Below are 15,856 nucleotides of genomic sequence, written 5' to 3'. Positions count from 1 at the left end.
TGGAGGTAAAAGGATAGTTTTAGCTGCTGGTCTGGTAGCTTTTAGCATTCTGACTACCCCACATGCACCTCCCAAGGCCTGAGGCTTCTGTGGGAATTACCAGCCATGGTCTTCCCAGACATTTTTTTCTCGCATTCCTCCCCTTGGCTTTGTGGAGCCCATGCCTGAATTCCTCTTCAGCCTCTTGGAGTTGTTTCATGGAGCAGGTGGTTTCCTATGAGTTTGGTGGCTGGACTGCTGCAGGTTTTCTTCCTCCTTTGAAAGTGCTGCATGCTTAGGTTGGCAGGCTCATGAAGTGGGTGAAAAATGCTGACGTGAAATATTGCTGTGGGTCAGCCCCAGCCCTGTGGTCTGTCTGGAGGTGACCTACTTATCTCAAATTGCCAATGCCTCTCTAGTTCTTCCAGCAGGTTCCCTCAGTCAGACCCATTCCTCCCACTGCATTTTTCTGAACCTGTGCTAAGGAAATATATCAAAACATGTTTCACTTCAAACTGATGCAGGACTAAACAAAGTCTGTTTACAGGTTAAATCCCAAATTTCGTGACAGTTGGCTGTTGCCAAATAGCTTCATGTTCTTGATGTGTGATTTTAAGCTTATGTAACCATTATCCATTGCATTTTATTTTCAGATATTTAACTTGATGAAGTTTGATAGCTACACTCGCTTTCTGAAGTCCCCCCTGTACCAAGAATGCATCTTATCTGAAGTAGAAGGTCGTGCTCTCCCTGATCCTCAGCATGTTCCCAGCAGCCCCACCTCTAAGCACAGTATCAGTTCAGAGAAGTCCAATATCTCAACGCCAAAAAAGGTTACCTTTGTATTGTTGTTATCTGAAAACTCTGTTCTTGGTGATTTTCAAGTTCTTTAGAAGGTCAAAGATCATAGAATCCTAGAGTGGCCCAGGTTGGAAGGGACCTTGGAGATCATCTACTCCAACCTCTCTGCCGTGGGCAGGGACACCTCTTAACTAGACTCAGCTGCTCAAGGCCTCATCCAGCCTGGCCTTGAACACCCCCAGGGAGGACACAGCTACAACTTCCTTGGGCAGCCTATTCCAGAGTTCCACCACCCTCATACTGAAGAACTTCTTCATAAGATGCAGTCTAAGATCCAGTCTAAGACACTGTATAAAACCCGATTAGAATGCTTGTTTGGTGGTGCAGACAAAAAATCATTACAAAATCTTTATAGATGCAGGAAAATACTTCTTTTTTTTTTTTTTTTGAATCTATACCTTTGAATCAGGATTCTGGCTATTTATTGACTTCCTGAATAGAATTGTGAGTCTTTGTTATTCTTCTATATGTACAAGCATTATTATATATGTACAGATTAAAAAAATACTATTTTAGTGCATCAGTTCAGAAGCTTATTCTGCTTGGATACTGGGATGAAGCTGTGATGTTTTAACCTGTCCTGACTGCAGATATTTTAGAATAGAATAGAATTAACCAGGTTGGAAAAGACCTTTGAGGTCATTGAGTCCAGCCTATCACCCAACACTATCTAATGAACTAAACCATGGCACCGAGCACCCCATCCAGTCTCTTCCTAAACTCCTCCAGGGATGGTGACTCCACTACCACCCTGGGCAGCACATTCCAATGGCCAAGCACTCTTTCTATGAAGAACTTCTTCCTAACATCCAGCCTAAACCTCCTCTGGTGGAGCTTGAGAGTGTGTCCTCTTGTTGTGCTGCTGGCTGCCTGGAAGAAGAGGCCAACCCCCTCCTGGCTACAACCTCCCTTCAGGTAGTTGTAGAGGGCAATAAGGTCTCCCCTGAGCCTCCTTCTCTCCAGGGTAATCAACCCCAGCTCCCTCAGCCTCTCCTCATAGGGTTGTGCTCCAAACCCCTCCCCAGCTTTGTTGCCCTTCTCTGGACACCTTTCAGCAAGTCAACATCTTTCCTAAACTGAGGGGCCCAGATCTGGACACAGGACTCAAGGTGTGGCCTAACCAGTGCTGAGTACAGAGGCAGAATGACCTCCCTGCTCCTGCTGGCCACACTATTCCTGATACAGGCCAGGATGCCATTGGCCACTTGAGCACACTGCTGGCTCATGTTCAGTCTACTCTCAACCAGTACCCCCAGGTCCCTTTCTGCTTGGCCACTCTCCAGCCACTCTGGCCCCAGCCTGTAGCACTGAATGGGGTTGTTCTGGCCAGTGTGTAGAACCCGGCACTTAGATGTGTTAAATCTCGTGGCAGAAGCTATCGGAGAAGGCTCAACTTACTCTAACTCATCTTTGCAGAGGATAGTGTTTTAATTTCCTGAGCTAAGCTAATTCTGTCTAAAAGGGAGTCAGTTGCTTAAAAATGAGACCTCTGCTCATGCTGATCTCGCCACTTTATTTAGACTTTATGTTTTTGTCATGTAGATAACACCACCATGCTATTACATAACCCTTGGGTAAATTATAACTTTGCATTTTCCATGTCAATCACTACACATTAGCCCATCTGCTATTAAGTATTTTTATGACTAGGAACCTTTTTAATAGTGGCATTTTAAGGAATCCTCTAAAAATATAGGAGTAGTAGCTCGTGAAAATGAAGTTGAATCTCAGACATTCCCGATGTTTGTGTTGTTCAGCTCTAACAAATACTTTGATCATGCTTGTAAATGTTAAACAGTACTTTAGCATTGGCTTTAAATGTAGGTCATGATCAAGCCTAGCCTAGGGAAAATACCTGCCATGAAATAGTGTGGTTTGATAGTAGGGCAGGGGGCCTTTCCACATTACCTTAGGCTTGAGCCACAAAGATGATTGGAGGGGGCTGGAGCACCTTTGCTATGAGCACAGGCTGAAGGAGCCGGGGTAATTCAGCCTGGAGAAGAGAACGCTCCAGGGAGACCTTAGAGCAGCCTTCCAGTACTTGAAGGGGGCTACAAGAAGGCTGCAGAGGGACTGTTTCCAAAGGCCTGCAGTGACAGGATAAAGGGCAATGGTTAGAGAAGAGGAGATTCAGATTGAATGTTAGAAACAAGTTCTGCACCGTGAGGGTGGTGAAACTCTGGAGCAGGTTACCCAGGGAGGTGGTTGAAGCCCCATCTCTGGAGATAGTCAAGGTCAGGCTGGACAAGGCTCTGGGCAACCTGATGTAGTGGAGGATGTCCCTGCTGAGTGCAGAGTGGTTGGACTAGATGGCCTTTGGAGGTCCCTTCCAACCTAAACCTTTCTATGATTAGCGATGAGCTGTGGAGAGTTCTTTGATGTTTTCAGCAGCTCTTTCTGGCTTATTTCCAGGTACCTTCATGTACTCCCTACACAGTAGCACATTTTCATCTATGTATTTATTTCTGTTTCCACTGGGTTTTGGGTTTTCTTTATGATTGCTACTGAAGGGTATGCTGGCAAATATACTTGTGGGTGGGGTAAAGGAGCCAGCTAACCTGAGGATCACACTCTTGTTTTGGGAAGCAGCGTGGGATGGTTTATTTTCGATAATACGCTTGCAAGTGTGATCCAAGCAATGATTTCATTGTGTTTTGGTGATAGCTAAGTGGTAAATCAAAGTCAGGAAGATCTTTAAATGAAGAGTCAGGAGAAGAAGACACTGAGAAGAAGAAAAGGGGAACATTTTTCTCGTGGTCAAGAAGTAAGAGTTTGGGAAAATCCCAGAAGAGAAAAGAAAATGGTGATTATCCAAATGGTGAGTATCCACATCCCTGTAGCTGCAAAGTTGTTTCAGCAGTATTGTGATTGATCTCACCGTGTTTAGCTTGTATCTAAATGCCTCCTTGGGTGTGAAACTGTCAGAAGGTCATAGGGGAGCTAGTATCACTGCAAGCTTTGTGGAAGCAGATGTGCAAATAAATTGGTTAAAGCTTGAGAATATTTACATTTGTTTTGATTGACTTCCAAGAGCCTTTTTCTCCTTTGCAGTAGACTGCATTTCCATGTGCTGGCATTTGCTTTTGCAAGCAGAGAGCTACTGTTAATAGCAAGAGAATTTCAGCCCTTTACAGAAAAGTTCTGGAGCTGTGTGTGCTAATAGTGCTGTAGTTTCAGTAATGAAAAGTGCCTCTCTCTGCATTATCCTGCCTTTCTTTTACTAGTACCACACAGCTTTGGTCACTTTTGAGCACACTCACTACATAATTCCTCCTTTTCTGACTAAAATGCAAAAAAAAGAATATTCAGAGCTGTGAAAACTCTTGCAATCTGCTGCTTTGTGACTGAACTGATGTTGAGCATTTAAGGAAGAGCACCCTGATGAAAGCACCTGGCTGTGGCCTCTGGAGGAAGAGGTGAAAATTTTGCTTTAACTCATTCCACTTAGTTAGAAATAACAGAGAAATCCCACAGAAGCCCCAAACTTGAACTGTGTCCTTACTGTGGTTTCTTCTTCTCTATTTTTATTAGTTGAGACCCAGACTCACAAGGTACCTTTGCTGATCTGGATGGTTTAAGTGTTCTCATTATATGTGAAAACTCATCAGAGACATTTGCAAAGATCCTGGAGTCAAATTCCTGAGTATGACCAGCGATTGGCTTGGATTTAAAAACATTTATCTCCCTTCAAAATATCTGAAGAGGGAGAATAATTTTCAAATCTTTAAAAACATGTAGAGATGTCTTTTTTAGAAGAGGGTTAATTTATTATTTCCTTAAAGTATAAAAGCAAGTGGTGCTCAAGGGTTACATAACCAAGAAGTACTTGACCCAAATATTGGTTTGTTTTTTCCATGCTTCAGTGCAAAGTAAGAAGAGTTGGTGTTTTATCCTTCCATTAAAGAAATCCCATTATTTTTGTGGCCAGGGGAGCTAACAAATGAAATAACTTTCTGTATTATAATAGATACTAAAAATGAGCTTTTTTTTATACTGATTGCTGATTCTTTCTACAAACAGATTCTATTCAGTCCAATGGATTATCGTACAGAAGGGAATCACAAGGCTCCATGTCATCAACTGCTAGTCTTGACCTGGTAATGGCTGGCTCTTACTAATTAAGTGGGGAAGCAGTGATTCACTGATTTTCCAAGTAGTGTGAAGTAATTTGTTTGAAGGAATCCTTTGAGAAAGGCTCTTTAGGTGATACAGTTAGAGGGCAAGATGTGATATTAAGCAGTTCTAGAATACTAGAAATGTAACTGAGATTGTGTCCATCTCCTGCTTCTTATTTTGTCCTTGTAACAGGCAGGTGTCCTTTGCATCTTGTCTATCTTGACTTCAGACCACCAGTAAACTTCCAGAACAAAGGGAGCTATTGTAGCTCTTTTAAAAACATCTTTTTCCACCTACCACACCTTTGAGGTTCTGAACAACCACATTTTAAAGCTCTCTGACCTGTATGCAAGTTGTGTGAGGCTGGTGGCTGTGACACCAGTGTCTGTCCTGCCTCATTCTTCTCTGTTTCTTTTAAAACTGTGAGTTTTTCTGCTTGGCATTTTGACTTCATTCTGCTCTTAAAATCTGAGAAAGGAGAGGTAGGGAATTTTGTTGCAAAGGCTGAGATTTTGTCATAGCATGTAGAAGAAAAGTCACTCAAGTTACTATGATTTCTGCTCTTCAAGTTCTACCTTCACAGTGTAATGCTAATGAAACACAACATTAAAAGACAGCATTAACAATAGAACATAAATGTAATACTCCAAATTCAGTTTAACTGCATTGATGTGGAGGAAGAATATAAATAAAAGAAAACTTGGAAGTTCTTTTGGTGCTCTTGGTATCCCTCTGCTAGCCTGGATTCTAGCAACTCTGTGGTTTTTCCTGTGCTGCAAATATTGCTCAGGAGCTTGAATAAGAGAAAGCACCAAAGCTTCCCTAAAGCTACACTCCTCCTTTCTCTCCCTCTCCAGCTGAGTAAGGCAGAGAGTCACTGTGGTTTGGATGAGAAGCAGCAAGTAAAAGAGGAAAAGCATGATGAATACTCCAGAAGATGCTGCAAACAGTACTTTTGTAGTGTCTTTTTAAGTCATAAATGAGCTCTTTGTTGAGGTTTTTTTAAGCTACTTTGGAAATGTCATAGTAGTGTTACTCTAGAATGAAGGTTAATGCTGTGTCCTTTGGCCTTAATCCATAACTTCTTGTTCCCTTCCATAAAAGAAAAAGTATGGTTGTGGAATGAATAAGTTTAAATGTTTAGTTTCTCTGTGGCATATTTGCATGTGGAGCATTCAGGTTGGGTTAAAAAAGGAGGAAATGTTGTGTGAGGAACTGGATATTTAAAGGTGTTCTTCATCACTTCAACTGATCCCCAATGTGCCAGTGATAGTTTTCACAGCAGCAGGTCATTACTGGGTATAGATAATTGAACTATTTGGAAGCTAAAGAAGAATTTACTTACTTATTACACTTTTTGACTAGGGGTTCTGTGGTGTAGTTGGAGAATTTTGTAACCTGCTTTGCTATCTAAAACTTCATCTCTTCACCTCTCAGATTTTTGCTGTGCTGTTAACCTTTATCTAAATAGTTTTTATCTTTCCCAGGGGTTTAAATCTATCAGATATTGATGATATTTGGATGGGTTTCTGAACTGTAATCATGGTCAAGAGTGTGTTTCTTGGCTTGGTTTAATTTGCACAGACTCTTTGGTTTATGCACGCTCCTGGTTTTCCCAAGGGACACTGACTTTGCATCTTTTTATGTATTTTTTTTCCTCCTGTCAAGTCTGAGCCCTCAAGATTGCCTGCATTTACACCAGATAAAGATAAATCACCCAAATACTGCTGTGTAAACCTTCCAGATGGTTCATCCAGCAAAATGGCTGTTAAATCTGGATTCTCCATCAAAGAGGTGCTATCTGGGGTCTGTGAGAAACATGGCATCAACATAGCTGCAGTGGACCTTTTTTTAGTTGGAGGTGATAAGGTATTGCATATTCTCTGCCTCTCTTTAAACCATTTTCCTAGACATTTTACTAAATAAGGAATTCTGTCCTCTCAGTAGTAATAGAGAGCTCCTGGTTCTATCCATAGCTTTACAATCCTAGTTAATTGAAGGAGTGTTTTAGTGGTGGAGTACTGTGGTGTCTACATGACAGAAAGCAGAGGAGAGCTTATGACAAGGATTTCCTTGTAATGATAATTTCATTTAGGTATCTAGTCCATGTAATTTACCCAAGGGAAGGGTTAGCTTTTACATAATTGAAATTATCCACAAAGAAAACAAATGCATTGCAGTAGGTTTCTTCATTAAGGCAGAGAGACATAAAGTCAGTCAGTTGTTCAAAGGTGAATGTGATGAATTTATGCTAAAATGAAGGTGCATGTTTTAATACTGAGAAAAATTTCCAAGGCAGGCATCTGCATTGTTAGGAGAGGGAGGGTGATGGCTCTTATTCCAGCAGCAGTGTCTCCAAATCAAAGACAAACTGTGTATGTGACACATTTATTGTCTCAAATTTGTGCTGGTGATCCATCTATGTGATTACAATGACAAACCCCAGCGAATGGCCATAGTTGTGCCTGCTCCTTTAAAGCCTTTTAACTTGCCATATTTTTTAATGCATCAACCTAGTAGTTTATTAAAATTGAAGGAGGTAGGCTTGTTTTAAAACACTGATTTCCGGAATACCTGCTGGCTGCAGTGGGAGTTGAAGCTTAGAATCATAGAATCAATAAGGTGGGAAAAGACCTCAAAGATCATCAAGTCCAACCTGTCATCCAACACCTCATGACTATTAGACCATGGCTCCAAGTGCCACGTCCAATCCCCTTTTGAACACCTCCAGGGATGGTGACTCCACCACCTCCCTGGGCAGCACATTCCAATGGCCAACAACTCTCTGTGAAGAACTTTCTTCTCACCTCAAGCCTAAACTTCCCCTGGTGCAGCTTGAGACTGTGTCCTCTTGTTCTGGTGCTGGTTGCCTGGGAGAAGAGACCAACCCCCTCCTGTCTACAACCTCCCTTCACTTAGTTGTAGAGCACAATGATGTCACCCCTGAGCCTCCTCTTCTCCAGGCTAAACAACCCCAGCTCCCTCAGCCTCTCCTCATAGGGCTGTGCTCGAGGCCTCTCCCCAGCCTCGTTGCCCTTCTCTGGACACGTTCAAGAGTCTCAATGTCCTCCTTAAATTGAGGGGCCCAGAACTAGACACAGTACTCAAGGTGTGGCCTAACCACTGCTGAGTACAGGGTCGCAGTGACTTCCCTGTTCCTGCTGGCCAGGTCATTGTCTCAGGGCTAGACAACATTATAGAATCCTAGAACAGCTCAGGTTGGAAAGGACCTCAGAGATCATCCAGTCCAACCTCTCTGCCATGGGCAGGGACACCTCTCAACTAGACTCAGCTGCTCAAGGCCTCATCCAACCTGGCCTTGAACACCTCCAGGGAAATAAATCAAATAAACCACAAATAAACAAAAGTAAACCACACTGTAATGATGTTGCACCTCGGAAATGAGTATCTGCTAGAATGCATGCAAGCTCTAGTAATAATTTTCTGAGTTATCTGAAAAAAACCCAAACAACAACCAACATAGTTAGCCTCTGAGCAGTAAATTAATCATACACATGTTAATATTAATTTACTCTTTCCTTTTGTTCCTGACATGTGCTGTGTAGCCACTTGTATTGCACCAAGACAGTAGCATCCTGGAGTCTCGGGACCTACGGTTAGAAAAGCGCACTTTATTTCGGTAAGAGGGAAAAACCCTGGCTTTGGCCACCCCACCCTTTGTCAGTGCACTAAAATATTTTGTCAGTTACCTGTGCAGAAAACAGTTGTTAATGCAGAGAAGGATTTGTCTGGATCCAGTAAAATAAAATCCAGTTGGCCATGCGTTGCAACATCTTGCGCTAGGGGGTGTAAGGTTTGCATTCGTTGTACAGGCTGGTAGAAGAAACAGGCCTTAGTATCAAGTAAAGAATCTCATGTGAAGAAGGAAGGTGACCTGATGTTTGTAACTGAACATGACTGACTACTTTGGCTGGCTGTTAACACATAGTTTGAGTTTCTATTACAGTAAAAGCCCCATTTTTACTTTATGTTGCAACAACACTTATGCAAGAGATAGACATTTAATCCTAGAATGCTTTGGTTTGGAAAGGACCTTAAAGATCATCTAGCTCCAGCCCCACTGCCACAGGCAGAGACACCTTACACTAGACCAGGTTGCTCAAGGCCTCATCCAACCTGGCCTTGAACACCTCCAGGGAGGGATCTCCCAAGGAAAGAAGTGGATTCCCCCAGACTGGACAGTTTTAAGATTCAGCTTGACATGGTGCTGGGCCAGCTCATTTTGACTCTACTGTTGCCTCCACAACCTCCCTGGGCAACCTGGTCCAGTGTCTCCCCACTCTCACTTGAAAGAATTTCTTCCTTATCTGCAGTCTAAATCTCTCTTCCAGCTTAAAGCCATCCCTTCTTGTCTTATCACTACAAGCCCTTGTAAAAAGTCCCTCTCCAGCTTTCTTGTAGGCCCTCTTCAGGTATTTGAGGATTGCTGTAGGGTCTGAATCTTAACTAAATCAATGCTTAATATTACAATGAATAGAGCTATAATGTACTTCAGTAGGTGTTCAGTGCTGTGCAATGTTGTATTCTGTTATCCAGATTTTTCAAAGTGCTGTATTTGATTACTTTTTTTTCTTCCAAAATGCCAGAAAATGCTTTAATGTTCCAAAACTGTAAAAATAAAACCAGTGCTGTGAAAACTCCTGAAATAATTGGTTCAGGACAAAGTCCTGAGGTAGAATGTTGTTGTTACATTATTGAGTGATGCTTTTTGAGTGGTCAAAATTTACTTTGTCAGGCATTCATCATTTTGGCTTTATATTGCCTTTGTTTAGGAAGCAGGGCTGGTTCTTATTTAAGGTTCTTCATACTGCCTGTGGTATATAGCGTATTTGATTTTTCCAAGTGGAGATTGAGCAGTCTCTTATGAGGTGTGAGTTTGTTGAGATTCCAAATTAAAAAGGAACTCTAAGTGGGTGGTGCCATATGTTACTTGTGTGTTAATTAAGATGTAGAAATGTTCTAGGTGGTTTCCTTCTGTGGGTAGACAATGTGTAAGCAAAGGCACTCAAATATTTGGAGTGTTTTCAGACAGAAGATGACTGCTTTGTGGATATGCTTGGTTACCTGAATGCCTGCCACTTCTGTGCCAATTACCAGCTAATGATTGGAAGGGATCATTTCTGTTTAGTTGCTGATGTGTTCAAAGGAAACAGGAAGGACAAAGTTTCAGTTATTTGGGTTTCTTATAGAAGGGAGAAGTCATAGAATGGTTTTGGTTGGAAGGAAACATCAAAATAATTAGTTCCAAGCCCCTGCCACGGGCAGGGATGCCTTTCACTTGTCCAGATTGCTCAAAGCCTCATCCAACCTGGCCTTGAACAGTTCCAGGTAGGAGACATATTTTGTTTATTGGACTATTTCATTGATGTCACAATCGCTGTGTTTCAGGCTGGATCTTGTTCCAATCAATCGATCGGTTGGGCTGAAGGCTAAACCCACCAAACCTGTAACAGAGGTCTTAAGGCCTGTGGTTGCAAAATATGGTTTAAATCTAAATGAACTTGTGGCAAGACTAGTAAGTATCTTTTGATGTAATTCAAGCTGAAGTCTCTTTTTTGTCTGGAGAAGGTCATATGGTATTCCCTGCAATTACTCTTATCATTCCAATTAGACATTATAACCTGTATTTATAACTACATGTTGAGATGAAAATGCACAGTGGTCTATAACTGTTGTGCTTAATAGTAACTAACTCACAGCTTTAGTCTGCATCTGGTTTCTGTTATCCTTCAGAATAAATTAAAAATCCTAAATAATAGAACCTGAACCTAGCTTCTTCCAGAGTGCAACTTTTCCCATTGTTAGCCAGGGAAAATTGATTCAGATGAGTTAAAGCTATTGTTCCATTATCTTGGGAATCATTAAAGGCCTCTCACATAACATTTCTGCAGCAGCAGTCTGGTCCAAACACACTACCACTAAATCCTTGGCCAGGATTGTCTCTGTGATTCCATTGTGATGGGATATCAAAGGAATGGAAAGGTACTTGGTGAATTTCTAGAATGTCTTTGCTGAACCATTCCCCAGTTTATAAAGTAACTGAAAAAAACTCATCACTTAATTTAAGAAAATGATAAAATTGACAGCATACACCCAATTTAGAGTATAAAATCATCTCAGACTTCCTCTGAAAAACATGATTTGCTGAACATACACAGTGCTGAGTATTTGTGCACCCTCATAAACGAGATCATCTTTTTCTTCTCCTCCCCCCAGCAAACCCCCCAAATTAAATGAATACTTTTAGAATAGTAGAAGAAAGATACTGAGGCTGCACCAAAATACAAAAATGCTTTGCTTTTCTCTCCTCCCAAAAATGTCAGACTGCATAAATTTGTTCTGAAAACAGCTTTTTCTCTTATTATATACAAACTGTGATCCGACTTTAGAATGGTGAGCAGGAACCACTTGATCTTGGTGTCCCTATATCTAATCTGGATGGTCAGCGGGTGGTTCTGGATGAAAAAGAGCCAACAAAGGGTAGAGGTAAGTTGAGATAAAGGCTTTTGTTTCTGATGTCCAGTCAGTTTCATAAATCTTAGAATCAATAAAGTGGGAAAAGACCTCAAAGATCAAGTCCAACCTGTCACCCAACACCTCATGACTACTAAACCATGGCTCCAATTGCCATGTCCAACCCCCTCTTGAGCACCTTCAGGGACGGGGACTCCACCACCTCCCTGGGCAGCACATTCCAATGGCCAACAACTCTCTCTGTGAAGAACTTTCTCCTCACTTCGAGCCTAAACTTCCCCTGGTGCAGCTTGAGACTGTGTCCTCTTGTTCTGGTGCTGGTTGCCTGGGAGAAGAGACCCCCAGCTGGCTACAACCTCCCTTCAGGTAGTTGTAGACAGCAATAAGGTGTGCCCTGAGCCTCCTCTTCTCCAGGCTAAACAATCCCAGCTCCCTCAGCCTCTCCTCATAGGGCTTGCTTCAGTCAGTTTCTTTGGTTAATGGGACAGTGAGGTACATGTGATGAAATTTAGGTATGTCACATGTAGCCTATGTTCTTTTTAACTAAAAATGAGTGCAGTTTGTTAGGACTGAAGATGAAATTCATCTGTTCATAGAATCCATATAACTACTTAGGTTGGAAGGGACCTAGGTGATAGTCTACTTCAACCACCCTGCCGTGGGCAGGGACACCTCTGATCTAGACTCAGCTGCTCAAGGCCTCATCCAGCCTGGCTTTGAACACCCATGGGGTTCCACATCCAGGCATCCACAGCCTCCCTGGGCAGCCTGTTCCAAAGTCTCACCAACCTTGTACTGAAGAGCTTCTTCCTAAGATCCAGTCTAACCCTGCTCTCCCTCAGCTTCAAACCATTCCCCCTTGTTCTGTCTCTAGACACCCTTCTGAAAAGTTCCTCTGCAGCCTTCCTGTAGGATCCTTTCAGGTATTGGAAGGCAGCTGTAAGGTTCCCCTGCAGCCTGCTCTTCTCCAGGCTGAGCAACCCCATCTTCCTCAGCCTATGCTCATAGCAGAGATGCTCCAGCCGTTGGATCATCTTTGTGTACCTCTTCTGGACTCAATCTAAGAGCCCTGTGTCCTTGTTGATAGCAAGCATTTTACTGTTGCTCTAGGAAGTTTTACACTGGTAATACCTGAATATTTGACTTGCACTCAGCCATAGATTCACACACATTCATAGTGGCCCCTTGTCCTGTCTCTAGACACCCTTCTGAAAAGTCCCTCTGCAGCCTTCCTATAGGATCCCTTCACTTATTGGAAGACAGCTCTAAGATCCCCCTGGAGTCTTCTCTCTCAGCTGAACAACCCCAGTTAGAAGCTGACCAGGAGGATATGGCAATGTCTGGAAGATAATTGATTCATAGAACAGATTGGGGAAAGAGTCACCATCACCTTTCAGTTGTTTTTTTTCTGCTGAATGATTTTTTTTGTTTGCTCTTTAAATTCTGCATTGTAGACTTACAAAATGAATGCTTGGCTGTTTGATTTAAATCAACTGAAAACTTAGGAGAACTTTAAGTGAAACATCAGCATCTTTTAACTCTTACTTTAAACTTCAGCTTTTTTATTACCAGCATTAAGAAAATGTGAAGATGGAGGGAGACCCTGGTAGGTGTTAAGTGGAAAGCCACAGGGATATCAACAGTGCTCATTCTTCATTTTCTGAGTACACCTTTCATTTCAAAGGCAAAGTTTGTGGTTTGTTTTTTTTTCCAAAGCAAAATAACCTGGTTTGTGCATCCTTGTTGCTTAAATATAGCTTCAACTGGGAAATGATGTGTTTGTAGTTATGGAAGGTGTGTTTCTGTTCAGTGTTTACAGATAAACAGAAAGGTGCATCAGGCAAACCGACTGCAACTGTAACCACTTCGAGAAGTCAAGTGTCCACCGTAAGTCTCCTGCCACGATTTTTGTCCCTTGGATCACCTTTTGTTTCCTTCTGGAATTCTATACTAAAAGCTGCCTTATGCATCAGCCAAATGCTGTAACTAGACTGAGGGTAGCTATAATTCATCTGACATTTCCCCACTGTCAACAGCATTTCTTTGTGAGAACTTTGTCTTCATGACTATGAGTCAAAAAGCTCTTTGGCTGTGTTGTCTTTGTTGTGTCGTGTCTCATGGGCTTATCTATATTTGAAAGCAGCTGAATTAGTCTGAAATTCAAAGGCCCTTTCTGTAATGTGAATTCTTCAGAGTAAACAATACTCCATTTGTTGGTTCCTTCCTGGGGGAGCTGCTATGGCAAACGTTCCGTGCCGTGCTCCGGTTTAAACTCAAACGTTTGTTGTAGTGGTGTTTAGAGAACTGTGTTTTCCAAATAACTTTTGTTTATTCACTTAGACCATATTATGTACAGAATGATACAGCTTAAATGTAAGTGGTACCTTAACTTTCCTTCTAATGCAGGGAGAGGGAAGAGCACTAGGAAAGTCTAATTCTATCAAAATGAAAGGAGAAAATGGAAAAAATGCTAGGGAAGTCCGGCTGTCAAAGAGAGAAGACTCTATTGCAAAGATTGGGAAAAAAAAATGTCAGAAAATAAATTTGGATGAAGCAGAGGGTATGTGAACTTTATAGCTTACATATTAACGTAAAGTAGTCTTAGAGCAATGAGATTTTGTGTCTGTGTAGCTAAAGGTGCTGTGTGTTTAATGCTGCGTTGTGAAAACCATGGTCATGATCCTTCTGTTTTCGTTCGGTACTGTGTTTGAACTGTGACACCGCTGAAGCCGAGGGGCAAACGTTCAGGGGAGCTGCAGCTAGGTGTAGGTGCCTGGTGGGGTTTGGCAGAGTGAAAGCTGCCTGATTCAGGTAAAGTAAGAAGGAATTAGTTAGTCAGTTGCAGTTGAATGTCCCATTTGATACCCTTTGCAAGCCATGTAGAAGCTTGCCTTTCTCTTCACCTTTAGATAAGTCTTCAAGTCACTGAAAGGCATTCTGCAAAAGGGTGTAGACCCTAACTTGCTCAGGTAAGAAGTTTTGACAATTATCTGCTAAAGTCTCTGACAGTCAGGGCGGTACAAGCTGATGGCTGTGAGGAGCTGTGGTGGGCATGAATGAAAGCTTAGTTTCCATTCAGTAACTGCTCTGCTGATTAAAAGTAAGCAAAGGCTTCTTGTTAATTTTGTATATTCAGAGTCCCACTTTTACCTTTAATTACATCTGAATAGATTTGGTGACATCAGTGGGAAAAAAAAACTTCTAGGAGAGTTTGTGTTCTCATAGAATGGTGTCCCTGGGAGAAAGAAGGAATGAAAATCATGTAGCAGTAGAAATCTTGACACTGCCCGCTCTGCCCTGGGGTATTAAGTGAAGCAATTGCCTGGCTTATCAGTCCTGCATGTTCCTCCCTATTTTCCCAAGTAGAAATCAGAGGACAGATTTTTCTTCCCCCCCCACCCCCCCCCCCCCCCCCCCCCCGATTAAGATTTGCTGCTGATGTTCCCTAAAAAGCATATCCATCACCTGGTTATGCACAGCTACGCAGCAAATTGAGTGTTCACCTGTGGCTAAATGCCCACTGATGGGAACTGAGAAAGGTGCTGTGGCTGAAGCTTTAATTGCTTGATAGATGTTTGCTAATTGAAGTGTTATGACCAACTAGTAGTGCACTTTTAAGATTATTTTCTGTTGCTTACTATTTTGTTAACCTGTTTTCCCTATTTTAATGTTTTCATTTTTCTTCCTAGGGCTGAGTAAAACATTAACATAATTTGAAAACTTCAGAATTCAAGGCTTTCACTTTTTTTTTTTCCCCCCTTTTCTTTTGTTTTTCTCTTTATTTTGAAGTTTGTGACATTTGTCCACGTTTGGGAAATCCCTGCCAAATATTGTAGACTCTTTTGTTGTTTTTTTAATGACAAAAACCAAGCCCCCCAACCCCACGCACAACCAACAACTGTTCTATGAAGTTTGACATTTCAATGGAAACATTTTTATTTCATTTTATTTTGGGTTTGGTTTGGGTTTTCTTGTATGATGCACACGAGAAACGCTGCATGCTTTAATATGCACCCTGCCATCTTGCAAAACTTTGGCAATAAGAAGCGTTTTGAAGCTTCCACCTGTGGCTGTGTTCAGGTTTTATGGCATTTGACAAAGCATGTTACCTAATAAACAATTAAAAATTTAAAAAAAAAAAGGAAAAAAAAAAAAAGCAATTTTTAGAAATAGACATTCAGAGGCTGCCAAATATGAATAGAGGGGTAGGGACAAGGTCATGCAAGTGCATCTCGTGCTGCGTTAGAGCTGGCGCTAAGGCTCTGCGCTTCGTTTTGTGATGGCTTTTGCTTCAACCCGTATTTGTAAGCTGGGCTGAAACGATTCGATTCGAAGTCAGCTGTTGGAGGTGGCCCTTTTAAAGCATTTTTTTTAAAATATTCTGGGGTTTCAGTGCTTTCTGCTG

General features: G+C 41.9%; 1 protein-coding gene across 3 annotated transcripts in view; it reads left to right on the top strand.

Annotated features, from left to right (window-relative positions):
• RGS12 (regulator of G protein signaling 12) overlaps nucleotides 1-15,856 on the top strand; it is a 90,268-nt gene that overhangs the window by 57,392 nt on the left and 17,020 nt on the right. For all 3 annotated transcript variants that reach the window (XM_054172131.1, XM_054172129.1, XM_054172128.1), the window contains 9 exons: nucleotides 633-812; nucleotides 3,505-3,658; nucleotides 4,861-4,937; nucleotides 6,625-6,825; nucleotides 8,523-8,596; nucleotides 10,366-10,492; nucleotides 11,367-11,463; nucleotides 13,262-13,338; nucleotides 13,858-14,011. In XM_054172131.1, the coding sequence (XP_054028106.1) occupies nucleotides 633-812; nucleotides 3,505-3,658; nucleotides 4,861-4,937; nucleotides 6,625-6,825; nucleotides 8,523-8,596; nucleotides 10,366-10,492; nucleotides 11,367-11,463; nucleotides 13,262-13,338; nucleotides 13,858-14,011 (1,141 nt within the window). The remainder of the gene's footprint in view (nucleotides 1-632; nucleotides 813-3,504; nucleotides 3,659-4,860; nucleotides 4,938-6,624; nucleotides 6,826-8,522; nucleotides 8,597-10,365; nucleotides 10,493-11,366; nucleotides 11,464-13,261; nucleotides 13,339-13,857; nucleotides 14,012-15,856) is intronic.

This window comes from Dryobates pubescens, chromosome 23 (genome assembly GCF_014839835.1).
Source record: "Dryobates pubescens isolate bDryPub1 chromosome 23, bDryPub1.pri, whole genome shotgun sequence".
In the NCBI taxonomy this organism is placed as follows: domain Eukaryota; kingdom Metazoa; phylum Chordata; class Aves; order Piciformes; family Picidae; genus Dryobates; species Dryobates pubescens.
Note: the sequence above shows the minus strand (reverse complement) of the source record. Positions and strands in the feature narration are given on the sequence as shown.